Source organism: Pan troglodytes, chromosome 15 (assembly GCF_028858775.2).
Source record: "Pan troglodytes isolate AG18354 chromosome 15, NHGRI_mPanTro3-v2.0_pri, whole genome shotgun sequence".
Classification (NCBI taxonomy): domain Eukaryota; kingdom Metazoa; phylum Chordata; class Mammalia; order Primates; family Hominidae; genus Pan; species Pan troglodytes.
Window position 1 is genome coordinate 72,425,936 of NC_072413.2, and position 20,817 is coordinate 72,446,752.

Sequence of the window (20,817 nt, forward strand, 5' to 3'; positions counted from 1 at the left end):
GTGTATGGGGAGAGAGAGTTGCATAAGCCGGGTCTGCTTTCTCTCTCCCAGAGGCAACCTGATGCAACTTGCAGCTACAGAGCCATCTTCATGGCTTCTTGCTTCAGCCAGAGCGATCAGGAGGGAGAGGCAGGCTGAACTGAAGACAGACAGCAGCCAGGAGGGGAGGAGGAGCCATTTCTGCCTGAGCCCAGGGCCAGGGAGCCTTCAGGCTGGAGACAAGCTGGTGTCAATGAATCTTAGAGACAGATGACAGCTGGCTTCTAGAAGATGTGAGCCCTGGCCCTGCTCTGGAGCTGCCCACTCAGGATGAGGCAATGCCGTGCCCTTCTTCAGGAGAATGAAACCTAGCCCACTGTTACTCTTTTCTTCCCTTTGGAGACAAGGCTGCTATAGGGTTAAATGGTCTGATCCAAGACCTACAGAAAAAAGACATTTTTCCCTATTAAAAAAATTCATTAAACAATTGCTGAGGTCTAGGCATTTATTGAAAGATGAAAGGGTAGTCTCTATTCTCAAGACGTTTACAGTCTAGTAGGAAGGTAAGCAGACACATAAAAATCATACATGAAAAAGAATGTGGTTAAGTGTCTTAAAAAGAGAGGGTTAGAATCTGGCTTAATGAAGGCAAACCTGAGTGTGGCATCAGAGAGGCCATCAGTCTTGAAAGGCACCTGGAATTAAATTTGGAAGACAAATGCATGGCAAATGCCTATGATTCTAGGCCACTGAGCAGTTTCCATGGCTGCAACCTTCCTTTTTTATCTAGGATGATAATAATAATACTAACGACCTTTCTCAGCTACTTATTATGCGTCAGGTACTGCACTGAGCACTTTGCATCCCCCACCTCATGTCATCATTAGAACCACCTGAGGTGGGTATATTCTTATCATCCTGTTTTACAGCTGAGGAAATTAAGGCCCTAAGAGGTTAAGGAACTCATCAAAAGTCAAGCAGCTGGAAAAAGTTGGAGGTGAGATATAAACCCAGCTTGTATTTAACATTTTAAATGTTACAGAAATCTGTAAACAACTACTGCTTCCAAAAGTGAAAACCTCCCCACAGATTCTGGGGAAGTGCTCAATTGTCCTGTGGAGCAGTCCAAGTTCTAGTGGCATCTCTCTCTCTCTCTTTCTCTGGTGCCAGGCTCTTAGACTCTGAAGCTCCTGGGAGGGTCTGAGACTAACAATTCCAGGCAGGAAAAAGGCAAGATTAGGAGAAAAAAAAAATCAGCATCACACATCTCAGAATTCTGCAGAACCAAGTGAAAGTCTCCTGGGCCCAACATATCTGAAATGGTCTCTAAAGCAAATGTCTTGGCCTTAGTCTCCATCCTAAGCCTCTCTGGAGTTCAGAGATTTTCCCCGCCCTCACAATATGAGTAACTAGAAAGCGATTCATCTGTGTCCATTTGCCAGTGGTTCTTCAACTTCCTTTCGGCGTCTCAATGCATCATAAGCTGTTAGTCCTGACAGAGGCTTTAGTGATTAGTCCAATCCCTTCAATTTGTACATTACACATTAACAGTGGTTAATGGAAGAGCTTCTGGGATGTTTTCTCTTTGTTTTAGTAAAAAAATCATCTTACCACTAAACACTAATGTGAGAGTTACTTTGATTGCAAAACAGAAAAGAATCTTACAACCATTGTGTGTGTACACTGAGAATCTCCATCAAACCTCATCTTTCCTATGTTGATCCATTTGCAGTATCCCCCTTTGTGGCAGAGGCATATGGGTGGTTGAGGGTGTAGTGGGCAGAGCAATGCATTTCTCCAGCGCTGAGAACAGTCTGCTGCTGCTGGCCTGCTCTCTGCTTTTTGATCTGGCACACCCAGCAGCTCTGCCATGTTCAAGGCCAGCAGCCATCCATTTGTCTGCCAGGCTCCTTCTTGGCCTTACCCACTGGCAGTCAGAGCTAAGCTGATCTTTCTGCCTGCTGGCTGCTTATCTGGGACATATGATTTGTGGAGGATGGCCTGCTAGAAGGGAGCCATCCTTCTCCAAGCCCCTGCAGGTGAGGGGAGCCGCACTGACATGCCACGTCTGCTCCAGAATCTCAGGCTCTTAGTCTCCATTTGCAACTGCAAACACCTGTGCTCTGTGGCTAGCATTGGGCAGTGAGCAGAGAACAGGCATGGGAACACCTGCAGAAAGTAGAAGAAGTCACTGTTCTTCTGCCCCAGTCGAGAGGAGCTGGCCGGATCCACTCACCCACATTGCCCACCCTCTTCCAGGACCCTTGAGCCACCTATGCAGGCCATCTCCTGGTCTCCACCCTCCCCTCCACCCCTTTTTAGGAACCAAACCCCTGGTTTGGAGAACCTGGTAGGTTCCCATAGCAATGGGCCTTTTAGCTGTTTCCATGGCAACCAACACCCAGACCATTTAGTTGCTAGTCAACTGACAGCTGTAAGTGAATCGGATTCAGTTTAGAATCTAGGGATAGGCTGAGGAATTCTCTTCAGAGAAAAAGACACAACCACCCAAAATGACTCAAATCCTTCAAAGACTTTCAGGCAACATCTGTGGAGATCCAGAGCCACTTTCTACTTTGGGTCACTCAACCCTGTCTCCCCCCAGCCCCATTCCCAACACACACACACATACACACACACACACACACACACACACACACACACACACCCTCGCCTGAGTGTTCCAGGCCTTTAAATAAGGCATACCCCAATCTCTATTTCCTGTTCTGTCTCTTCCTTGGGAAAAACACTTGTTTAACGTGACTCTCACCTTGGCGACTTTCTTACACGACTCCTTTTTCTGTGCTAATGCTTTTCTTATATACTGTGACCCTGTCCTTGTACCAACCCATTTAACCATTGCTTTTTGGATTATCTGAAGTGAATGGCTGATCCCAGATCATTTTCTCTTAGTTGACCTCACCTATTTCAAGCCACTCTTCCTATGTCTGGAGGGTGTTCTCAGAGAACAAGCTGTTTTTATCAACCTTTCCAAAGCATAATCAAGATCACCCTGTTTCTTTTCTGAAAGACTTTGCGTTAAAAAAAAAAGATCACTCTGTTCCTTTTAAAAAAAGTCAACTAAGATTTAAAAACCAAATATGCAGGATTTAAAATTACTCCATGCTTGTTGCTTTTTATTAGTATGAAGATTTGACTGAATACTAGTCTTCATATTTAACCTTTTCCCAAACTGGAGATATGAGGTGTTGGGTTCCCTTTATTCTATAAGCAGGGGTGCCCCTCATTATTATTTCAACAATTAGAATTTGGGATTTATCTGTCCTGGAATTCATGTAAGAGCTGAGCCTCCAAAACCTGCTCCGTGGACTAGAAAAGCATGAGACGGTCATTGGAAAGAGGATGACCTTTTTGATATACCTAAGATTCAGTGCTTCTCAATGTTTTAATGACTCACGGGGGCGTCTGTGAACTGTCTGTAGAAGACGACCTTTCAAACTAATCCCCCCACGGGAGCCCTACCTAGCTCACGGCTGCAGGCTTCATGTAGCCTCGCGATGGCTGGCAAACAGTCACAAGCTGTTGTGTTCCCCTTTTGCTCTGATGGAAGGGTATAAACTAGCCGAAATACTTTTTAATTTCGATTTCTGAAATATCTACTTATACTCTTTGTCTTTAGTGCTTCCCCACCCTTTTCATTATCACTCCTTACAGGAGCTTTTATGGACCTTTTAATCCTAATCGACCACCCCACCAAATTTTAATACCGCAGATATAATATGTATCTGTTTATGTATTATCTGTCTGTTCCTGCTTTACACATAAAAAAGATTAAGAATTTTTTTGTCCCTAAGAACAAATTTTCACAAAGAATGCAAGTTATAAACAATGAAAGATATATAGTATTAAAACATTATTTCAAATTTGAAGAATAAGTGGAGGAAAGAAAAATATATTTTAGAACTTAGATATGTAAATTATTTCCAAAATAGTTTAACACTCAAACTAGTCAGCTGTATCAAAATCAATTCTCCCTGAAGCAGGCACTGTTCCTAGCTAGAGGCAAGTACTCATTTTGCATGGTATTGTGAGTCCTGTCTTCTTTTAACACAAGGGCAGAGGAGTATGCAGGGTGGGTAGCTGTTAACTTCAAAGGAGCTAAATGGCATGAGAAATCTTCTGGGAATAGGGAGACAGTGGACACATGAGAATTGAGCTTTTCTAGGCCTTTCAGAAAGTTCTTGTGCACAGAGGATAGCCTCATCCTTCTGAGGAGACATCATCAAATCTCAGATTGAACCTTCTGATTTTCCTGCTATTTGTAGACAAAGAACAATGTCTGTCTCCTAGAGTGACAGCTAACATTTAGAGAGTATATACTATAGACAGGGTCATTCTAAGTGTTTTACATGTCTCATCTCATTTAGTCTTCACAGCCCTATTATTATTAGTCCTATTTAACAGATAAGGAGACTGACACACAGAGAGATGAAGTGATTTCAAGATCACACTGGTAGTCCTGTTAATTGTTGGTGCCAGGATTCAACCATAGGCAGTCCGAAGCCAGAGACCCGCACAACAGTTAACAGCCTCAGGAATTCACACAATTCTGATACATCTAGAGTCTGGTATGGGAGACAAGGTGGACTGTCACTCTAGACTCAATGTGGCAGGATACACAAAAGATCTTAGGTAAAAAGTACACTGGTTGACTGGCTCCTAGCATTAACTAGGAAAGCTTGGCTGTTGATAACTGTATTCCTGATCCATCACTGTCCCCTGGTGGTTTTCCTGGGAAACTCACAGACCAAAGAAATCCAAGGGTCTAGTGAAATTAGTGGGATGAAAAGAACTGGATCAAATCAATCACTTGCTCACAAGCACTTTGTATGAATGTTCCTTCCTTTTGCCCTAACAATGGATGACCTAAGGTCCATGTTATTCAACTCAATTGTGAATGGGGTTGTAATCCCTGTACCACCTAAGAGCTGACTGCTAGTATACTGACTCAAAATAGGTGGCAAAATATATGCCCATGATTATACTTGTACTTTAAGATAGGAAACTCCAAGATTTAATTAATTTAGCCATTACTTGCTACAACTTCACATTTCATTTTTAAGCTTCTAGGCTTTCTTCACAGCAGTGTTCCCAAAAGATCACCATGCCTCATCCTAACCTGTAATCCCTAACCCCTACCTGCCCTCCCCACCAAATTCAGTTCCTTCAACCTTTCAGGCGTTATTATTCAACTAGGTGATTTTTACTTTCACTGCTTCTTTCGAGCATGCTTGGTGGTATAAGATTGTGTCAAATAAAGCAAAACAAGGCCATTTTATATAAAATAGATATGGTCTTACTGGACAAAAAGGAGGAAAAAGAGTTTCTGAAAAAGTCATGTCTTCAGTGCACTCTGGGACCACGGAACTGGGGGCCTGCCTTCCATGGTTCTAGCAGAATGTACCCTGAAAGGAGCAGGAGAAGACCACAGCCCACATGCAGAAGACAAGACAAATGAGTTTTTATTTATTCAAGAGTAAATTTCCAGGTGTAGAAAGAGGCCACAAGTTAATGTTGTTAAAAAAAAAATTAAACATCTGCTAACCAAGTGCTGCATTTAATGAAACCACCTAAGACAGAAAAAGAGACATGAGACAACCACTGAGAACCAGCCACCCGGAGCTCAGTTTCTGCCACAGAGCACCTCCTCTTCAACGAATCACTGGATACCATTGGAGAGCAAGTCACTGTTGTTGAAGCAGCAGAGCTGGAGGTGCTGTCAAGAGTCTCAGCAGACTCATTGGCCAGATGCACCGAACTCAATGAGGCACTTAGAGATGAGAAACCTGTGGATGTAATGTCCCAGCTCAGTGGAAGTGGTTTGGAACCTTTCCTCCACTGTCAGGGCAATAACCCTAGGGCAAGTTATCAGACATTCCTAAGCAACCTCCTTCAGGTCCTGTCTGGCTGGACCTTCCTTACTCCGACAGAAAAAAACCAATGAAGACAGTTAAATCAATCTCTACAGTCTCACTCTCTCTTCTTTCCTTCAACCTTTTTTTTTTACAAAGGATATTACAAAGGCAACAGTTCTGAGCTCTCAGGAAATAGGGTCTCAGATGCTTTTAGAGGTTGAGAGGCATAAAACAGCAGTCTTGAAATTCCTTTTATCTTATGGCACTGATTTACTTTCAGTCTGATTTCTCCTCCACTTTCTTCCCTCCACCCATGCCCTCTCACCCCCAGATAGACTTACGATCTGTACTGGGATTTCCCAGCAGAAGAGACTTTGGTTTTTGTCATCCTGAAGTTGCCACTCCACCACCAGTTTTATCTGGAGAAAGAGAAAAATAATTGAGAAAAATGAAAATAGGACCTGACTTCTATCCATAATTGGTTTAACTATGAATCCTAGATGTACAGTAGCAAACTTCCTAACTCCTCATACTTTTTTTCTTAAATCATGAGGGCTACTTAGCATGTGGGCACAGCTTACAGCCTTAAGAGAGTGAACTAAGTTATACTTGTGATTTGATGCTAGCAGCACCACATACTAACTTGGTTAATTTATCAAATGTAATTTCTAAAGCATTCTCTTCTCTCTTAGATCAATGGCACATAAATGAAGTGATATGGTTTGGTTATTTGTCCCTTTGAAATTTCATGTTGACATGTGACCTCCAATGTTGGAGGTGGGCCTAGTGGGAAGTATTGGATCATGGAGGAAGATCCCTCATGAATGGCTTAGCACCATCCCCTTGGTGATGAGTGAATTCTCACTGACTTCACATGACATCTGGCTGTTTAAAAGAGTCTGGGACCTCCCCCTTCTCTTTCTTGCGTTAGTGCTGGCCATGTGACACGCTGGCTCCCCTTTGCCTTCTGTCCTAACAGTAAGCTTCCTGAAGCCTCACCAGAAGCAGGTGGTGGCACTATGCTTCAGGTACAGCTTGCCGAACCGTGAGCTGATCAAACCTCTTTTCAAGTTACCCAGTCTTAGGTATTCCTTTACAACAAGGCAAATGGACTAACACACGAAGGCTTACATGAATAATTTCACATTTAAGCAATTTCATGTATTTGGCAATCTGATCCAGCTTTTTCCCAATGTAACCATGAAGAGCAGAGAGTTAAAAAAAAATTAGATTCTTAGGTATAAGGAAACGTTCTTGTTAGCTAGAAATGGAAATGTCAAAGCACAAAGGATGGCCTAGAGAAGTCTGTAGCTGTATGAATAATTTCAAGGATGACAACCTTTTGTAGCAATATACTTTCAGTTAATGCCCTTAAACTGCTTTCTAATAATGTACTTCATCAGAAATCCCTGCCTTGACTTCTTACACTCATATCACGTGAGTGGTCCCTTCCAATTCTTGATAACTCACTGACACTCTGCAGGTCCTTTCTTATGTGGACATTAGCTTACTTGTCACTAGTTACTACCTCTCTTTTGTACTCTAATGTTTCTTCACAATGGAACATGTGAGTGGCACTGATATTCAGGTTCTTGAAACTTGCCTTGTGAGTTTTTCCAGACTAGTATACATTAACTACTGCTTCATTTAGTGCTTAAGCAGTTTGAGCTATTTTTCAAATTAAATGTAACTCATTTAACAGACAATAACTACCATACATTAAGTACCTACTACGTATCAGGCTCTGACTAGTCACTGCATACGTAACTGAGGTTCAGACATGCCCATGGTTATGTGGCTATTCATCTACTAATCTGTCCCTGACCTCTAAGGTCTCCAACAGCCCTTAAGCACAGACACCCTATATTTGAGTCTCTTTAGAATGTTCTTTAATTACTTACCTTTCCTAGAAAATAAATGGCCAGATATTGCTCCTGAGTTCTACTTGATTTCAAGAAATGTGGCTCTTTTTCTTCATGGAAAAAGGCCATCCCTCTATTTCCTCCATTCTTATCAAGATACATATCTTTAATACAGGTCCACTGCAGCAGGATCTACCTTATGAGCGCTTGGTAGAAAAAGAGGTAGGTGCAGCAGGGATGGGTCGGAGGTGAAGGTGGGGATTGGAGGGCAGAAAGAAGGCTGGAAAAAGCTACCTCTCTGCCATGGAGCTAACAAACTACTGCTCTCTTGTTTTGTTAAGAGATTAATGGAGAAACCAGGATTTTCTGATGACAATGTTAAGACAACTTGGATCTTTAATTATTTGGTACCTGGCTAAAATCTTTTAACATTGCACAGGCTTTGGAGTTATAAGACCCAGCTCAAAACCTGGGCTCCACTACTTCTTAGTGGAGTGGACTCTGTTCATATTGCATAACTTCAGAGGCTCAAATTTCTTCAGCTGTAAAATAGAGATAATATCACCTCTACATAGGATGGTCATGAGATCCAAGTGAAATATTGTATATAAAAATGGCATCAGCCGTTGCTGTGCAGAGCCGAAGCAGGAGCCGCAGCTAGGAGGAGGGAGGAGGGAGCAGGAGGTGGAGGAGGTGCTAGACCGGGGGAATCATCAGTATTTAAACAGACCACATCACAGGTGAGCTAGTGGTCCTTGGTTCAGGAGGTGTTGGGCAGTCTGCTCTGATGGTTCAGTTTGTTCAGGGAATTTTTGTTGAAAAATATGACCCAACGATAGAAGATTCCTACAGAAAGCAAGTTGAAGTCAACTGCCAACAGTGTATGCTTAAAATCCTAGATACTGCAGGCACGGGGCAATTTACAGCAATGAGGGATTTGTATATGAAGAATGGCCAAGGTTTTGCACTAGTATATTCAGTCCACGTTTGACTTACAGGACCTGAGGGAACAGATTTTACTGGTTAAGGACACAGAAGATGTTCCAATGATTTTGGTTGGCAATAAATGTGACCTGGAAGATGAGTGAGTAGTTGGCAAAGAACAGGGCCAGAATTTAGCATGACAGTGATGGAACTGTGCCATTTTAGAAAAATCTGCAAAGTCAAAGGTCAATGTTAATGAAATATTTTATGACCTGGTCAGACAGATAAATAGAAAAACACCAGTGGAAAAGAAACAGCCTAAAAAGAAATCATGTCTGCTGCTCTAGGCCCATAGTCAGCAGCAGCTCTGAGCTAGGTTACAGGAATGAAGAACTATTGCCTAATTGGAAAGTGCCAGCATTCCAGACTTCAAAAAATAAATTTGAAGAGGCTTCTCCTGTTTTATACATTATGTGAAGAATTTAGATCTTATATTGGTTTGTATAAGTTCCCTGGAGAAAAAAAACTGCTCTGTGTATATCTCTTGGAAAATAAGACATAACAGATGTGAAAATATACTTGACTCTAATATGATTATACAAAAGAGCATGGATGCATTTCAAATGTTAGATATTGCTACTATAATCAAATGATTTCATATTGACCTTTTTATCATGATTCCTCCCTATCAAGCACTAAAAAGTTGAACCATCATACTTTATATCTGTAATGATATTGATATTGCAGTAGATAACTTTTTTGAATCAATTCATTTTATATTTTAAAAATTATGGAATATCCTCTGTCATTATATTCTAATTGAAATTGTGCATAATGCTTTGGAAAAATGGGTCTTTTATAGGAAAAAAACTGGGGTAACTGATTTCTATGACTTTCAAAGCTAAAATATACAGTATACTAAACCAACTCTAATATTGCTTCTTGTGTTTTACTGTCAGATTAAATTACAGTTCTTATGTATGATTAAATTTTAGTACATTAAAAAACAAATGGCATCATTAGGCCCAGGCTAACCATCAGGTCATAGTGAAAGAATGAAGAGACACAGAGAAAAAGACCTGCCCTACCTCCTGACGCCTAACACCGCACCTATCTCCTTTCCCTCGGGCTTCTGCTTCTTCATCATAGAGATAAGGGGCCCTTTACCCCCATCTCTGCTTCTTGCCCACTGCCCTCAGAACTCTAATCCAGTCCCAAGGCCTCCCGTGTCCTCAATAATGGTATCACTTACAGAGGGATATTCGCTTTTCACTGGTAGTTTATTCAGGTAGCTATAGGTCTTGTCTTTTTGGATGGGGCAGTTAATTCCACTCTTACAACCATCAGGCTCAGGAATGGGAAAGGGAACTGGGACGCCCATCAGGATGCCATGCACCACGGCCTTGCTGCTTTTAGACTGAATATCTAAGAGAAAAAAAGAGAATCAGATGGCAAAGAAAATAACCTATTTTCAAACTCTAAATCAAAAATTCAGAAATAATCCCAAGCAACAGCATTCCTAGGGTCTATTTCTCTTGATAGTGGTGCTTGGTACTAGCACAGTGCAAGCATTCACTCCAAACACAATTATGCAAAAAAAAAAAAAAAAAAAACAAAAAACAATCAGCAGAAGTTTTCTTTGCTCTTAACCTTGCTCTTCATGGCCCTTCACAGTTTCTTAGGAGAATCAGAGATACCTGGATAAACAACCTTATCTAACAAGGCAACTGATTTTTGGCAGTAAACTTTCTGTTTGCTATTTATATCAGCTTCTGTCCAAGTATATTGTGTGTCTTAAATGTCATGGTCTGTAACAACAGTGAAAGAGGTGACCCTTTAGCAGGGTAAGATTAGGCTGGATCACAGTAGCTCCCACCTGTAATCCCAGCACTTTGGGAGGCTGAGGCGGGTGGATCATCAGAGGTCAGGAGTTTGAGACCAGCCTGGCCAACATGGAAAAACCCTGTCTCTACTAAAACTACAAAAATTAGCCAGGCGTGGTGGCGCATGCCTGTCATCTCAGCTACTCAAGAGGCTGAGGCGGGAGAATCGCTTGAGCCCAGGAGGCGGAGGTTGCAGTGTGCTGAGATTGCGCCACTGCACTCCAGCCTGGGTGACAGAGCGAGACTCTGTCACAAAAAAAAAAAAAAAAAAAAAAAAAGAAATTGGGTAAGATTAGAAAGACATGCATTTCTTTATAAACTTTACCCTCCACATCACAAGATGGCCAGGAGGAATAAAGGTATTAAAAAGAGGGCAATCAGACTTATGAGTTATTAGGGTATTTTGGAGACCCAGAAAATTGGTTCTGTTTCTTTCTTTCTGTCTGGGTTGGGGATGACTTGTTCAGAAGGCTTTTTTTTTGGTTTGGAACAATAGAGAGGCCAGGGTATAGTCCAGAGAGGAAACAGGGAGCTAGTACTTAGAGCTGTCTTTAGGCTTATGAACAAAAGATGACAGGAACTTTGAGGTTTCTTATTAGACTGTCTAGTCTAGTTTCACAGGACAGAAAATGAGGAAAAGATTCAAGGAACATGCCCTGCTTAGTAATAAAAGATTTTACATTTGTCTAGATTCTTAAAAATCTCAAAGTGATGTGGTACAAGAAAGCAAAAAGTTCCAATGATATTTCTTGAATATTGGAGAAGAAAGCTCAGATTTCTTGGCTGTTTCTTGGGTCCCCAGTGGGTTCCCTAAATCTTAAGGAGGCTGTTAAGTATTAGTTGCACCTTTATTTTCAGGTGGGATGTAGACTTAATAGCTGAAAGGCATTACTGCTTAAAACAACATTTTGGAGGAGTTCCAAAGCTTAAAGAATTGGGGTCCATACTAATACTCTGCAGTCTGTAGCTAAACAGAGCTGACATTCCCATCAAAGCCTGCTATGCAATATGGGTCAAGACAGAAAAGTCAAGCCGTCTTCTCTAACCTGTGAACACATGGACATCTCCCTGTTTGCTTAAAGGGAGTCTGGGAGCCATGGACCCTGCATGAGAAGGGTGTCCAAGGGCACAGTGAACCCTAGCTTTGCATGAGGTGCAAAAGAAATCATAAAATTCATGACTGCCAATTCCCCTCCCCTCCATTCCCATGCTTATTCCAACACTTGATATTTAGGTTATGCTTTAACATGAATTTGAGTTAAGAGCCACTTTTACGCACTGCTGGTGAAGGTGACATTGACGCTGTAAGACTGTCCTTTGCTCAGCTGGCAGGGTTGGGTGGGGCATGGGCTCACATTCACTTCCTTTATAACTCCATCCACAGAACCTGCAAAAGAAAAATGAATTGGAATAGGAGAATAGGAGGAGAAATAAGCCAGCTAGGCTGCCCACCACCTAATGGGAAGGTGCTCTGCTCTCCCATTTAGGGTCAACTCATTCTCCTCGGACTGTTTCCCAGGATGGAATCTTTAAGAATAATGCCCAATTAGAAGTCAGAATCTTGATTCATCTTGCTGCTAAAATCATAGCCTTTAATTCAGATGATAAAGAAGCTAGTTGGTTTTTTGATCAAGAGAAAGTTAATATTTGTCAAACTAAATAATATCAAGACCATATCCATAAATGATCATATTAAAGGAATTAAACTGCAATCAGGGAAATTCCAAACATTCCTAGAGTCTTGTCTCGCATTCTTAATGGTAAGGGTCACAGTTTAAACTTAAACCTTGAAGACGTTTGCTTCAACCTTCCTTTGGATGAAAAAATTCCTATTTTCCCTTTCTTTTTCTAGCATATAGATTAGCATGTAAATCTGATGAAAGTTGTTCACTACAGGAAAAACTACATTTTTTTTTTTTTTTTGAGATGGAGTCTTGCTCTGTCACCAGGTTGGAGTGCAGTGGCACAGTCTCAGCTCACTGCAACCTCCACCCCCCGGGTTCAAACCATTCCCTGCCTCAGCCTCCGGAGTAGCTGGGACTACAGGCGAGTGCCATCATGCCCGGCTAAGTTTTGTAGAGACAGGGTTTCACTATGTTGGCCAGGATGGTCTTGATCTCCTGACCTCGTGGTCTGCCTGCCTAGGCCTCCCAAAGTGCTAGGATTACAGGCGTGAGTCATTGCGCCCTCCCTGTTTTTTTTTTTTTTTTTTTTGAGACAGGGTCTCACTCTGTCACCCAGGCTAGATGCAATGGCACAATCTCAGCTCACTGCAGCCTCAACCGTCCCAGGCTCAAGTGATCCTCCTACCTCATCCTCCTGAGTAGCTAGAACAATAGGCATGCACCACCACACCCGGCTAATTTTTGTGTTTTGTAGAGACAGGGTTTCACCATGTTGCCCAGGCTGGTCTCAAACTCCTAGGCTCAAGCAATTTGCCCACCTTGGCCTCCCAAAGTCCTGGGATTACAGGCATGAGCCACCGCACATGGCCAAAAACCGCACTTTATGCAGAAACAGCTAGAAAGCAAATGTAGAGCCTGAAACTCCACGGAGGAAGATCAGAAATGAATTACACCATCTTTCTACCTCAAGTTCTACATGAGCAAACACTGACTGAGGGAGTCTGCTATTATTGCTTGGAAAGTCTGCCAGATCCCAAAACAGACTGAACCTTTCTTGAATCTGGCTTCAAGAGTTTTTAGTTCCTGAATCATTCATTTTTAGACTCTATGGAAATTGTACCTTGACTAGCAAGAATGAAGGAAAGCAGAGGCATCTGAAGAAAACATCTCACAACAATGGTATTTATCATCCTTGTTTTAGGAGTTAGAAACCAGAAGAGCAAAGATTACTGAGATTTGTCCAAGGTCACATTGCCTGGAAGGGGCAGAACGAAGACTCAATGGGTGGGCCTGACTTGGAAGCCCTTGTTACCGGAACCTGAAAGAAGCTTTAAATACGCAGCCATGTTGATGAATGGAAGGACACCCCAAGGAAATTTGCATCTGAGAACTACTTGAGGACTCTGGATGAAGGTCTGTCTCAAACTCAACTTTTCAGGTTTCTTAATTCAGCATCACCTCTTTGCCCCTCACCATGATTTTCTTTCTATCGTAGAGGTTCAACCCCTGTATCCTCTGTGATTTTCAGTGATGAAGTATCTTCTATCCAGATTTTGTACCCTTTCTACCAAACTGCTGGTAAATCCTTTGCCCAGTATTTTGTCTTCCTGGAATCCCTTCATTCTTTCACCCCAACTTGACTTCCTAGAGAAATAAGCAGCACTATTAAAGGTATAGGTAAAACGATGAAAAGTGTCAGAATATCAGTCTTGGCTTTTAAAATTAGGCTGATTCAAGGGTGGGCATGGTGGCTCATGCCTATAATCCCAGCACTTTGGGAGGCCAAGGCAGGTGGATCAAGAGGTTAAGAGTTCGAGACCAGCCTGACCAACATGGTGAAACCTCGTCTCTAATAAAAATACAAAAATTAGCCAGGTATGGTGGTGCTCACCTGTAATCCCAGCTACTCAGGAGGCTGAGGCAGGAGAATCGCTTGAACTGGGGAGGCAGAGGTTGCAGTGAGCCGAGATTGCGCCACTGCACTCCAGCCTGGGTGACAGAGCAAGACTCCGTCTCAAAAAATAAAATAAAATAAAATAAGACTGATTCCAGAAGCCTACTCACTTCCGAGTAAGCAGACTATGGAATTTAAGAGGAACTACCACTTAACACTGAACAGAGGAGTGACCCTAAACAGAAAAACCACCTACCATCTCTGAACTAGGAATGACCCTTAAGAGAGGAACTACCTCCCACTTCTGAATTGGGAACTGCACCATTTTCATTGCACTTCTGCAGTTTCTTCAATGATTTAGTCCTCTTCTTTAAGGCCCACTTATGAGTCATGAAATATTTTGGCTCCAAAAACAACAGGAAGTACCTTAAATCTTGACTAAGGTTGTTAAGATCTGGATTTTTTCCAAGAATCAAGGGGATGAAGAGGAGTACAGAGGTTAAGGTCTTTATAGTTTCAGTACAAGCTTAGGGCACAAGTTAAGCTTAACTCCAAATAGCACTGACTCACACAGCCAAGATGGCAGAAGTGCCAGCTGCATTAAAGAAGAATACTGCTACCTGAGTCTGGGTTTCATTTCCTCTGAAATATTAACTTGGCCTAGGTCTATATAGCTGCTGGGAATGATACACTTGCAAATACTGCATATGTTAAAAACATAAGGATGAGACGTAAGAAGGTACTAGAAAGAGTCAGAAATAGGATTTATCCCTGGGAATCCTCAAAACAAATACATATTTTTCAAAATTAAAAAATTTAAGAAAAGAAATTGGATTCATCTGACTTGTCCAGGTTGTTTCTAAGTAGTTTCAAAAACTGATTTTAAGCACACATCTGCAATCTACAGATGTATACTCGATTTTGGGAACCTGTGTTCTTAAAATAAGTGTGTGTGTGTGTGTCTGTGTGTGTATGTATGTATTTTAATCTCAGTCTAACCAAGGACAAAAGTACTTGTATACAATAAATGCTTGACCAAAAAAGGTTTAAATAAAGCCTTTAAAAATCCCATTTCCTCCTGCCCCAGATACTGGGCAGTTGAATGGGAGAGAATGCAAGTGAACTGCCTGATAACAGTGCCTTTAACAGGGTAAGTTAAGTTCTGCCATTCAGCCATCATTGCTGAGAGGCAGACTCTGGTGCCTGATGCCTGGGTTTGAAATCTCACTATCTCTGCTACTTACTGTATAGCCTCAAGGCAAGATACTTTACCTCTCTGGGGATAATGGTGTAGCTGAGCTAACACAAATACAGATCTTAGGTAAGTGTTTGGAACATAGTGATATATATATTTACTATTATTATCATATCTGGATTTAGTCCATGAGTTTAATCTAGAATAGCTGCTCCTGGGTAGGTTAGCAAGTTCCCTTCTGACACAAAAACTGGACCTCTCACCTCAAATATACTTTGTGGATAGAAATTATGTTTCTAGCCAATAGGATGGACTCTTTCTGTCTCAAAAGTGGAATGCATGAAGACAGAGGCAAACTGCAGGTTGAGAGTACATTATCTGCTATGCAGTCCGTCACCAGATTAGCTCAGTACTATAAAAGTATGATATGAACTCAGAAATCTAAGTAGATGTTCTTTGCCGCCTGTACCTGCCCTTGGGTGGAACAGTCTCTTTAACTATCATCACATTGACCAACACTGCTCCAGCTAGGTCAGTAAATAGTACCTTGCAGTCCTTTATCCCTCAGCTTGCTTCTCCATCATTGCAAAGTTCTTAAACTGCACACGCTCTTAAGCATCCAAAACAGTTTGAGAAACACTCTCTTCCACTCCAACCCATTTTCGGTGAATAGGGAAAAAAGAAATCCCGAACTTCAATCAACAATCTATTGAAAATCAGTGCTAATGTTAAGGCTTTCAATGTCCAGCTTCCACCTGCTTCTTTCAAGGCTGAGTCACATAATCTAGTAGGAAGTAAGTAAAGGGTAGTACTTATAGCTCTTTCATCCAGTTTTCTGATGACAAGAGGTTCTTAGACTTCCAGTGTCAATAGAACAAACTCCTCTGTTCTAACCAGCAAACATTACAAAATTAGTTTGCTTGGTCCACTTTCTCACTTGAGGAAATCCCACGCCAGGGAAGGTGGGTGTAGAGTGGAACACAAAAATCTTTTGATGTGGGCACTGAAGTCTTTATATCATATTTCCCAATTCAAAAGTAAATTATAAATCTGTAACTGAAACCCTTCTTCCCTTTAAAAGCTTCTTCCCATAGGTGTACTCCTGCTTTTTCAAATAAGTAGAATAATTTCTGGATTTATTTCCCTTCTTTTTTTGGAAACCCAAAGTGGCTCACAAAGACCCACGGTTTCCTACCACTTACTGGGTGTGAGATCTTGGGCAAGTTACTCTATGTGCTTCACTTTCCTCATCTGTAAGACAGCTTGTGAGGATGGAATGAGTTATTTTATTTTATTTTATTTTTTTGAGACGGAGTCTTGCTCTGTCGCCAGGGTGGAGTGTAGTGGCGTGATCTTGGCTCACTGTAACCTCCACCTCCCGGGTTCAAGCGATTCTCCTGCCTCAGCCTCCCGAGTAGCTGGGACTACAGGTGCACACTACCATGCCCAGCTAATTTTTGTATTTTTAGTAGAGATGGGGTTTCACCATGTTGGCCAGGATGGTCTCAATCTCTTGACCTCGTGATCTGCCCGTCTTGGCCTCCCAAAGTGCTGGGATTACAGGTGTGAGCCACTGTGCCTGGCCGGAATGAGTTATTAAAATTAATAGTGTCTTCATCCAAACGCTGGCTACTAAGTTTAATGGAGGGAAAGGCAGTAATTTGAAGCGATAATAGCTTTCAAGTGCCAGTCTCCTAAATCAATGGAATAGCATTTAAGTGTTAATCGGCCAGCACTCCATTCCTTAATCAATCCTGTCCCCTAATCCCCAACTTTGCTTTTGTCTCAACATGAATTTTTATGACATAGGGGAAAAAGATTTCCATCTATGTTTTCAACACATTTCATTGAGCAGTTACTATTACCTGGGCACTGGATATAAAGCAGCAAACTTATGAAACTGCCTTTGCAAAAATCCTGAGGAAATTAAGACAGTGAAAGAGATCAGGACTCACCTACCCATCTTCCTTCTAACCTCTAAACTGTCTTTGTTCATTCCTGGGTGTAGGCTGAACTAGTCTTGGAGAGGAATTTATAGTTTAAACTCTGAAACGAAATGGATAATAGCCCTTTCCTGAAAAACCCCTTCTTGCCTGGGGACCAGTCTGCCATTGTAGGACTAACAAATTAGCTACGAGTTTAGGGGCCACGCCGCCTCTGGCTGTAAGAGTCTGAACCTCCCCAAATTGCTCCTGGTAATAATATCACTATTGTAAAACCTAAGGTCAGTGCTTGAGATATTTTGCAGATCCTGCATTCCGATGCAGCAAATGACACCACCCAGAGGTCAGCAAGAAGAACTCACTTCGACTCTCCTATGATTTTATCTTCAACCTGATCAATCAGCACTCCCCACTTTCCAAGCCCATACCCGCCAAATTATCCTTTAAAACTCTGATCCCCGAATGCTCGGGGAGACTGATCTGAGTAACAATAAAACTCCGGTCTCCCCCACAGCCGGCTCTGCGTGAATTACTCTTTTCGCCATTGCAAATCCCATCTTGATAAATCCGCTCTGTCTAGGCAATGGGCAAGGTGAACCCCTTGGGCGGTTACACTTACTCTGGTTCCCCATTCTGCTGCGTGACTTTAGGTAGGCTACCCAACATCCCTGGAATTCAACGATTGATTATACGATCTCCGTGCTTCCTTTCCACTCATAGATCTTACAAAGTCAGTTTCATGCCTCTTTCATTGACAGTTCTATCTCTCTACCTCCACCTCTGAACAAAATTGCTCGAGTTTCTGTTCCGACAATTCTATAGACTCGACTCAATGAAGGCACTCAGAATTTCTACCACCTGTTGTATTTTCCAACAAAGATTCCAACCACAGCGGCGAGAGGGAGTTATGTATCACAAGCTGTGATTAGAGACACAATGAGATTTATACAAGGAAAAACTGATTAAGAATCACAAGATTCCAAAGCCCAAAGGAAGTCCTATTTGTAACAATAAATGATGAAAAAGGGGAATTGACTTTTGACTTGTCAGCAAAAACGAAATTAAAAGAAAAGCAAAAGGAGTTGGAAGGGGGAGGCGGGATTCCAAGATACAAAGCATAAATAAAAAGAAGTTCTGTGCTCCACCCCTCCACCAGCGCTGGATACAGCCCTTCTGTTGTCCGCCCTACAAACTTTAGGAAACTTCAGCAAAAGGCCCACCTCCTGGAGTTCCCAGGAACCCCAAAACACGCGTTCTAAGGAAAGAAACAAAGTTGTGTGCGGTCGGGTTTCATGGAGGCCGGCGCCTTCTCCCCCGACCCAGCCCATTCCAGTTAGGTAGGGTCCAAGGCTCAGCCTGGCCGCCCGAGGGATCCGCCCAGCCCAGCCCCAGGGGTCTCAGCGCGGGGGTCCGGCGGGGCCTTCCACAGAGGGCGCGGGAACCTTGGGCGGGCCTGGGGCTCACCGCAGTCCTTGAACTGCACCGGTTCGGCCTGGGCAGCGGTGCTGAGCGCCAGGAGCAGGAATGTAGCTGCCAGGAAACGCATCGCGGCTAACGAAGTTCCAAGCTCGGGAAAGAAGCAGCGGCTGCCCGCGGTCACAAGACAAACCTGTGGGGGCGGGCCCGGGGAGGAGCCCAGTCAGGCGACCTGTCACCAGTAACCACAGCTGAGGCCCGCCCGCGCCCCGCCCCCGGCTCCGGAAAGCCAGCTCCAGCCCTCTCAGGCCCAGAGGCCTGCAGTCTCCGCCCATGCCATTCCCTCAGAGGCCTGACCCGCCCGGACCCACCTCCGCCCCGCCCCGCCTCACTCCTCCCCGCCCCGTTCCTTCCCTTTAGAGCACCTCTCCGGCTTCCTGGGTGCGTCCCCGCCGCTGCCGTCTGGAGCATTTCTAGCCAATCAGACACCTTCTCCTCCCGCACTACCCAATAGGCATGTTGGGGGCGGGGCCTCCGTGAAGTCCCGGCCTCCTGTTCGTTCTCTCCGCCTCCCGAGGCCCCGGGTGAGAAACGGGGGAGACGCGAGGGGCGGAGCTTGTGGAGGAAGATGGCTGCCGCCTGGGGGTCGTCCCTAACGGCCGCGACGCAGAGAGCGGTCACTCCCTGGCCGAGGGGCAGGTACCAAGACTAGAAAGGCACCTGGAAAGGGTGTTTGGTTCTGCGCCTCTAGGACAAATGGGAAACTAAGGCCTGTGGGGGATGCGAGGGTTTGGTGGGAGGCCGTCCAGGTGGGGGTCGCCAGGTTTAGCGTGAGGCGCTCCAGGTCGAGGGTTGCAAGGTGCCCCTTCTGCTCCCGGGCTTACCCTCCTCCCTTGCGCGCAGGCTCCTCGCGGCCTCCCTGGGACCCCAGGCGCGTCGGGAGGCGTCGTCCTCCAGCCCCGAGGCCGGCGAAGGGCAGATCCGCCTCACAGACAGTTGCGTCCAGGTAGGAGGCCGGACGCGGAGCGGCGGTACCCAGGCGATTGGCGGGAGCAGCGGGAACTGCTCTTCACTCAGCCCTTTAACTCCCGTTTCCCGCTATTCTTGATCCCCCTTCCTGCATTTCAGAGGCTTTTGGAAATCACCGAAGGGTCAGAATTCCTCAGGCTGCAAGTGGAGGGAGGTGGATGCTCCGGATTCCAATACAAATTTTCACTGGATACAGTTATCAACCCCGACGACAGGCAAGGAGGAAGGGGTGGGTCCCCAAAGGAGGTACAGGAGGGACAAAAGTGTCTCCAGTTTAAGGTGCACTTTTATTCCAAATTTAAAGGGTTTACCTGGGATGGTTAACACCGCCCGCCTCACAGTGAGGATGCAGTAAAGGTTTGTTGTTCTGAATCAAAATAACTAAGTTATAGGAGCAAAATTGATCTGCCCAGGTCCATTGGGTAGTCGGTAGAAAGTCAGGCCGGACTAGATTCCAGGCTTAAGTCCCTACACGTTTCCCAGTATTTATTCCATTGAATCATTTTGCCTCAAAGAAAATCAGCACCTGTTAAAGGTAATGGGGAAGCTCCCTCTGTACTTTAGAAAACAGAGGATGTGCACCTCTGGGCTCAGGGGGTGTCTTTTTTGTGTTTGCGATACTCCTTAATGCCTTCCTCCTGTCTTTTCAGGGTATTTGAACAGGGTGGGGCAAGAGTGGTGGTTGACTCTGATAGCTTGGCCTTCGTGAAAGGGGCCCAGGTGGACTTCAGCCAAGAACTGATCCGAAGCTCATTTCAAGTGTTGAACAATCCTCAAGCACAGCAAGGCTGCTCCTGTGGGTCATCTTTCTCTATCAAACTTTGATGTGATGACTGGTGACTCTGGGATTGTCACCAGTTGTACCAATTTGAAGAACCTGGAATTAGTAGAATTCTAGAAGTTTCCTTCTAATCATGTCCCTCTCAATTTTATTTCCCGCAGTCCAGGAGTGTTATGTTTTGCCACTATTATTTTCAGAACGTGAAGATTTTACTCTTGGCTTAATTTTTCCCTCCACTCAGTGCTAAGGCTGAGCCTCCAGATGCTGTTACCTCAGATTTAATCACTGGTTGAAACTCCGTATAATCTGTAGAGCCTCCATGGCTCTAAAATTTGGAATTAACTTCTCTTGCCTTAAGAGCTGCTTGTACATATGTGGATAGCTATGTATAAAAGCTTCATTTTAAAGAA

The 20,817-nt window shown here is 43.7% G+C and overlaps 2 protein-coding genes and 1 pseudogene across 6 annotated transcripts; 2 read left to right on the forward strand and 1 right to left on the reverse strand.

Moving 5' to 3' along the window:
- Positions 1-5,438: 5,438 nt before the first annotated feature.
- Positions 5,439-19,138, reverse strand: NPC2 (NPC intracellular cholesterol transporter 2). 4 transcript variants are annotated; one of them, XM_009428048.4, is made up of 6 exons: positions 19,023-19,138; positions 18,646-18,790; positions 11,804-11,911; positions 9,894-10,066; positions 6,197-6,274; positions 5,445-5,786 (listed from the first exon to the last, which is right to left on the reverse strand). In XM_009428048.4, exons 2-6 carry the CDS (start codon positions 18,725-18,727, stop codon positions 5,772-5,774), a joined length of 456 nt encoding a protein of 151 aa, XP_009426323.1. In that variant the 5' UTR covers positions 18,728-18,790; positions 19,023-19,138; the 3' UTR covers positions 5,445-5,771. The 4 variants fall into 4 exon arrangements, with proteins under 4 accessions (NP_001009075.1, XP_009426323.1, XP_054521650.1 ...); XM_054665675.1 differs by lacking the exon at positions 19,023-19,138 and adding an exon at positions 18,969-19,015; NM_001009075.1 differs by lacking the exon at positions 19,023-19,138 and having other exon boundaries at positions 5,439-5,786; positions 18,646-18,745.
- Positions 6,624-9,076, forward strand: LOC107968269 (ras-related protein Rap-1A-like; annotated as a pseudogene).
- A 46-nt stretch (positions 19,139-19,184) lies between the features above and the next one.
- ISCA2 (iron-sulfur cluster assembly 2) lies at positions 19,185-20,817 on the forward strand. 2 transcript variants are annotated; one of them, XM_009428131.4, is made up of 4 exons: positions 19,185-19,296; positions 19,501-19,603; positions 19,726-19,855; positions 20,277-20,817. In XM_009428131.4, the coding sequence occupies exons 1-4, from the start codon at positions 19,226-19,228 to the stop codon at positions 20,333-20,335; spliced, it is 363 nt and encodes a 120-aa protein (XP_009426406.1). In that variant the 5' UTR covers positions 19,185-19,225; the 3' UTR covers positions 20,336-20,817. The 2 variants fall into 2 exon arrangements, with proteins under 2 accessions (XP_009426406.1, XP_001143075.2); XM_001143075.6 differs by having other exon boundaries at positions 19,726-19,841.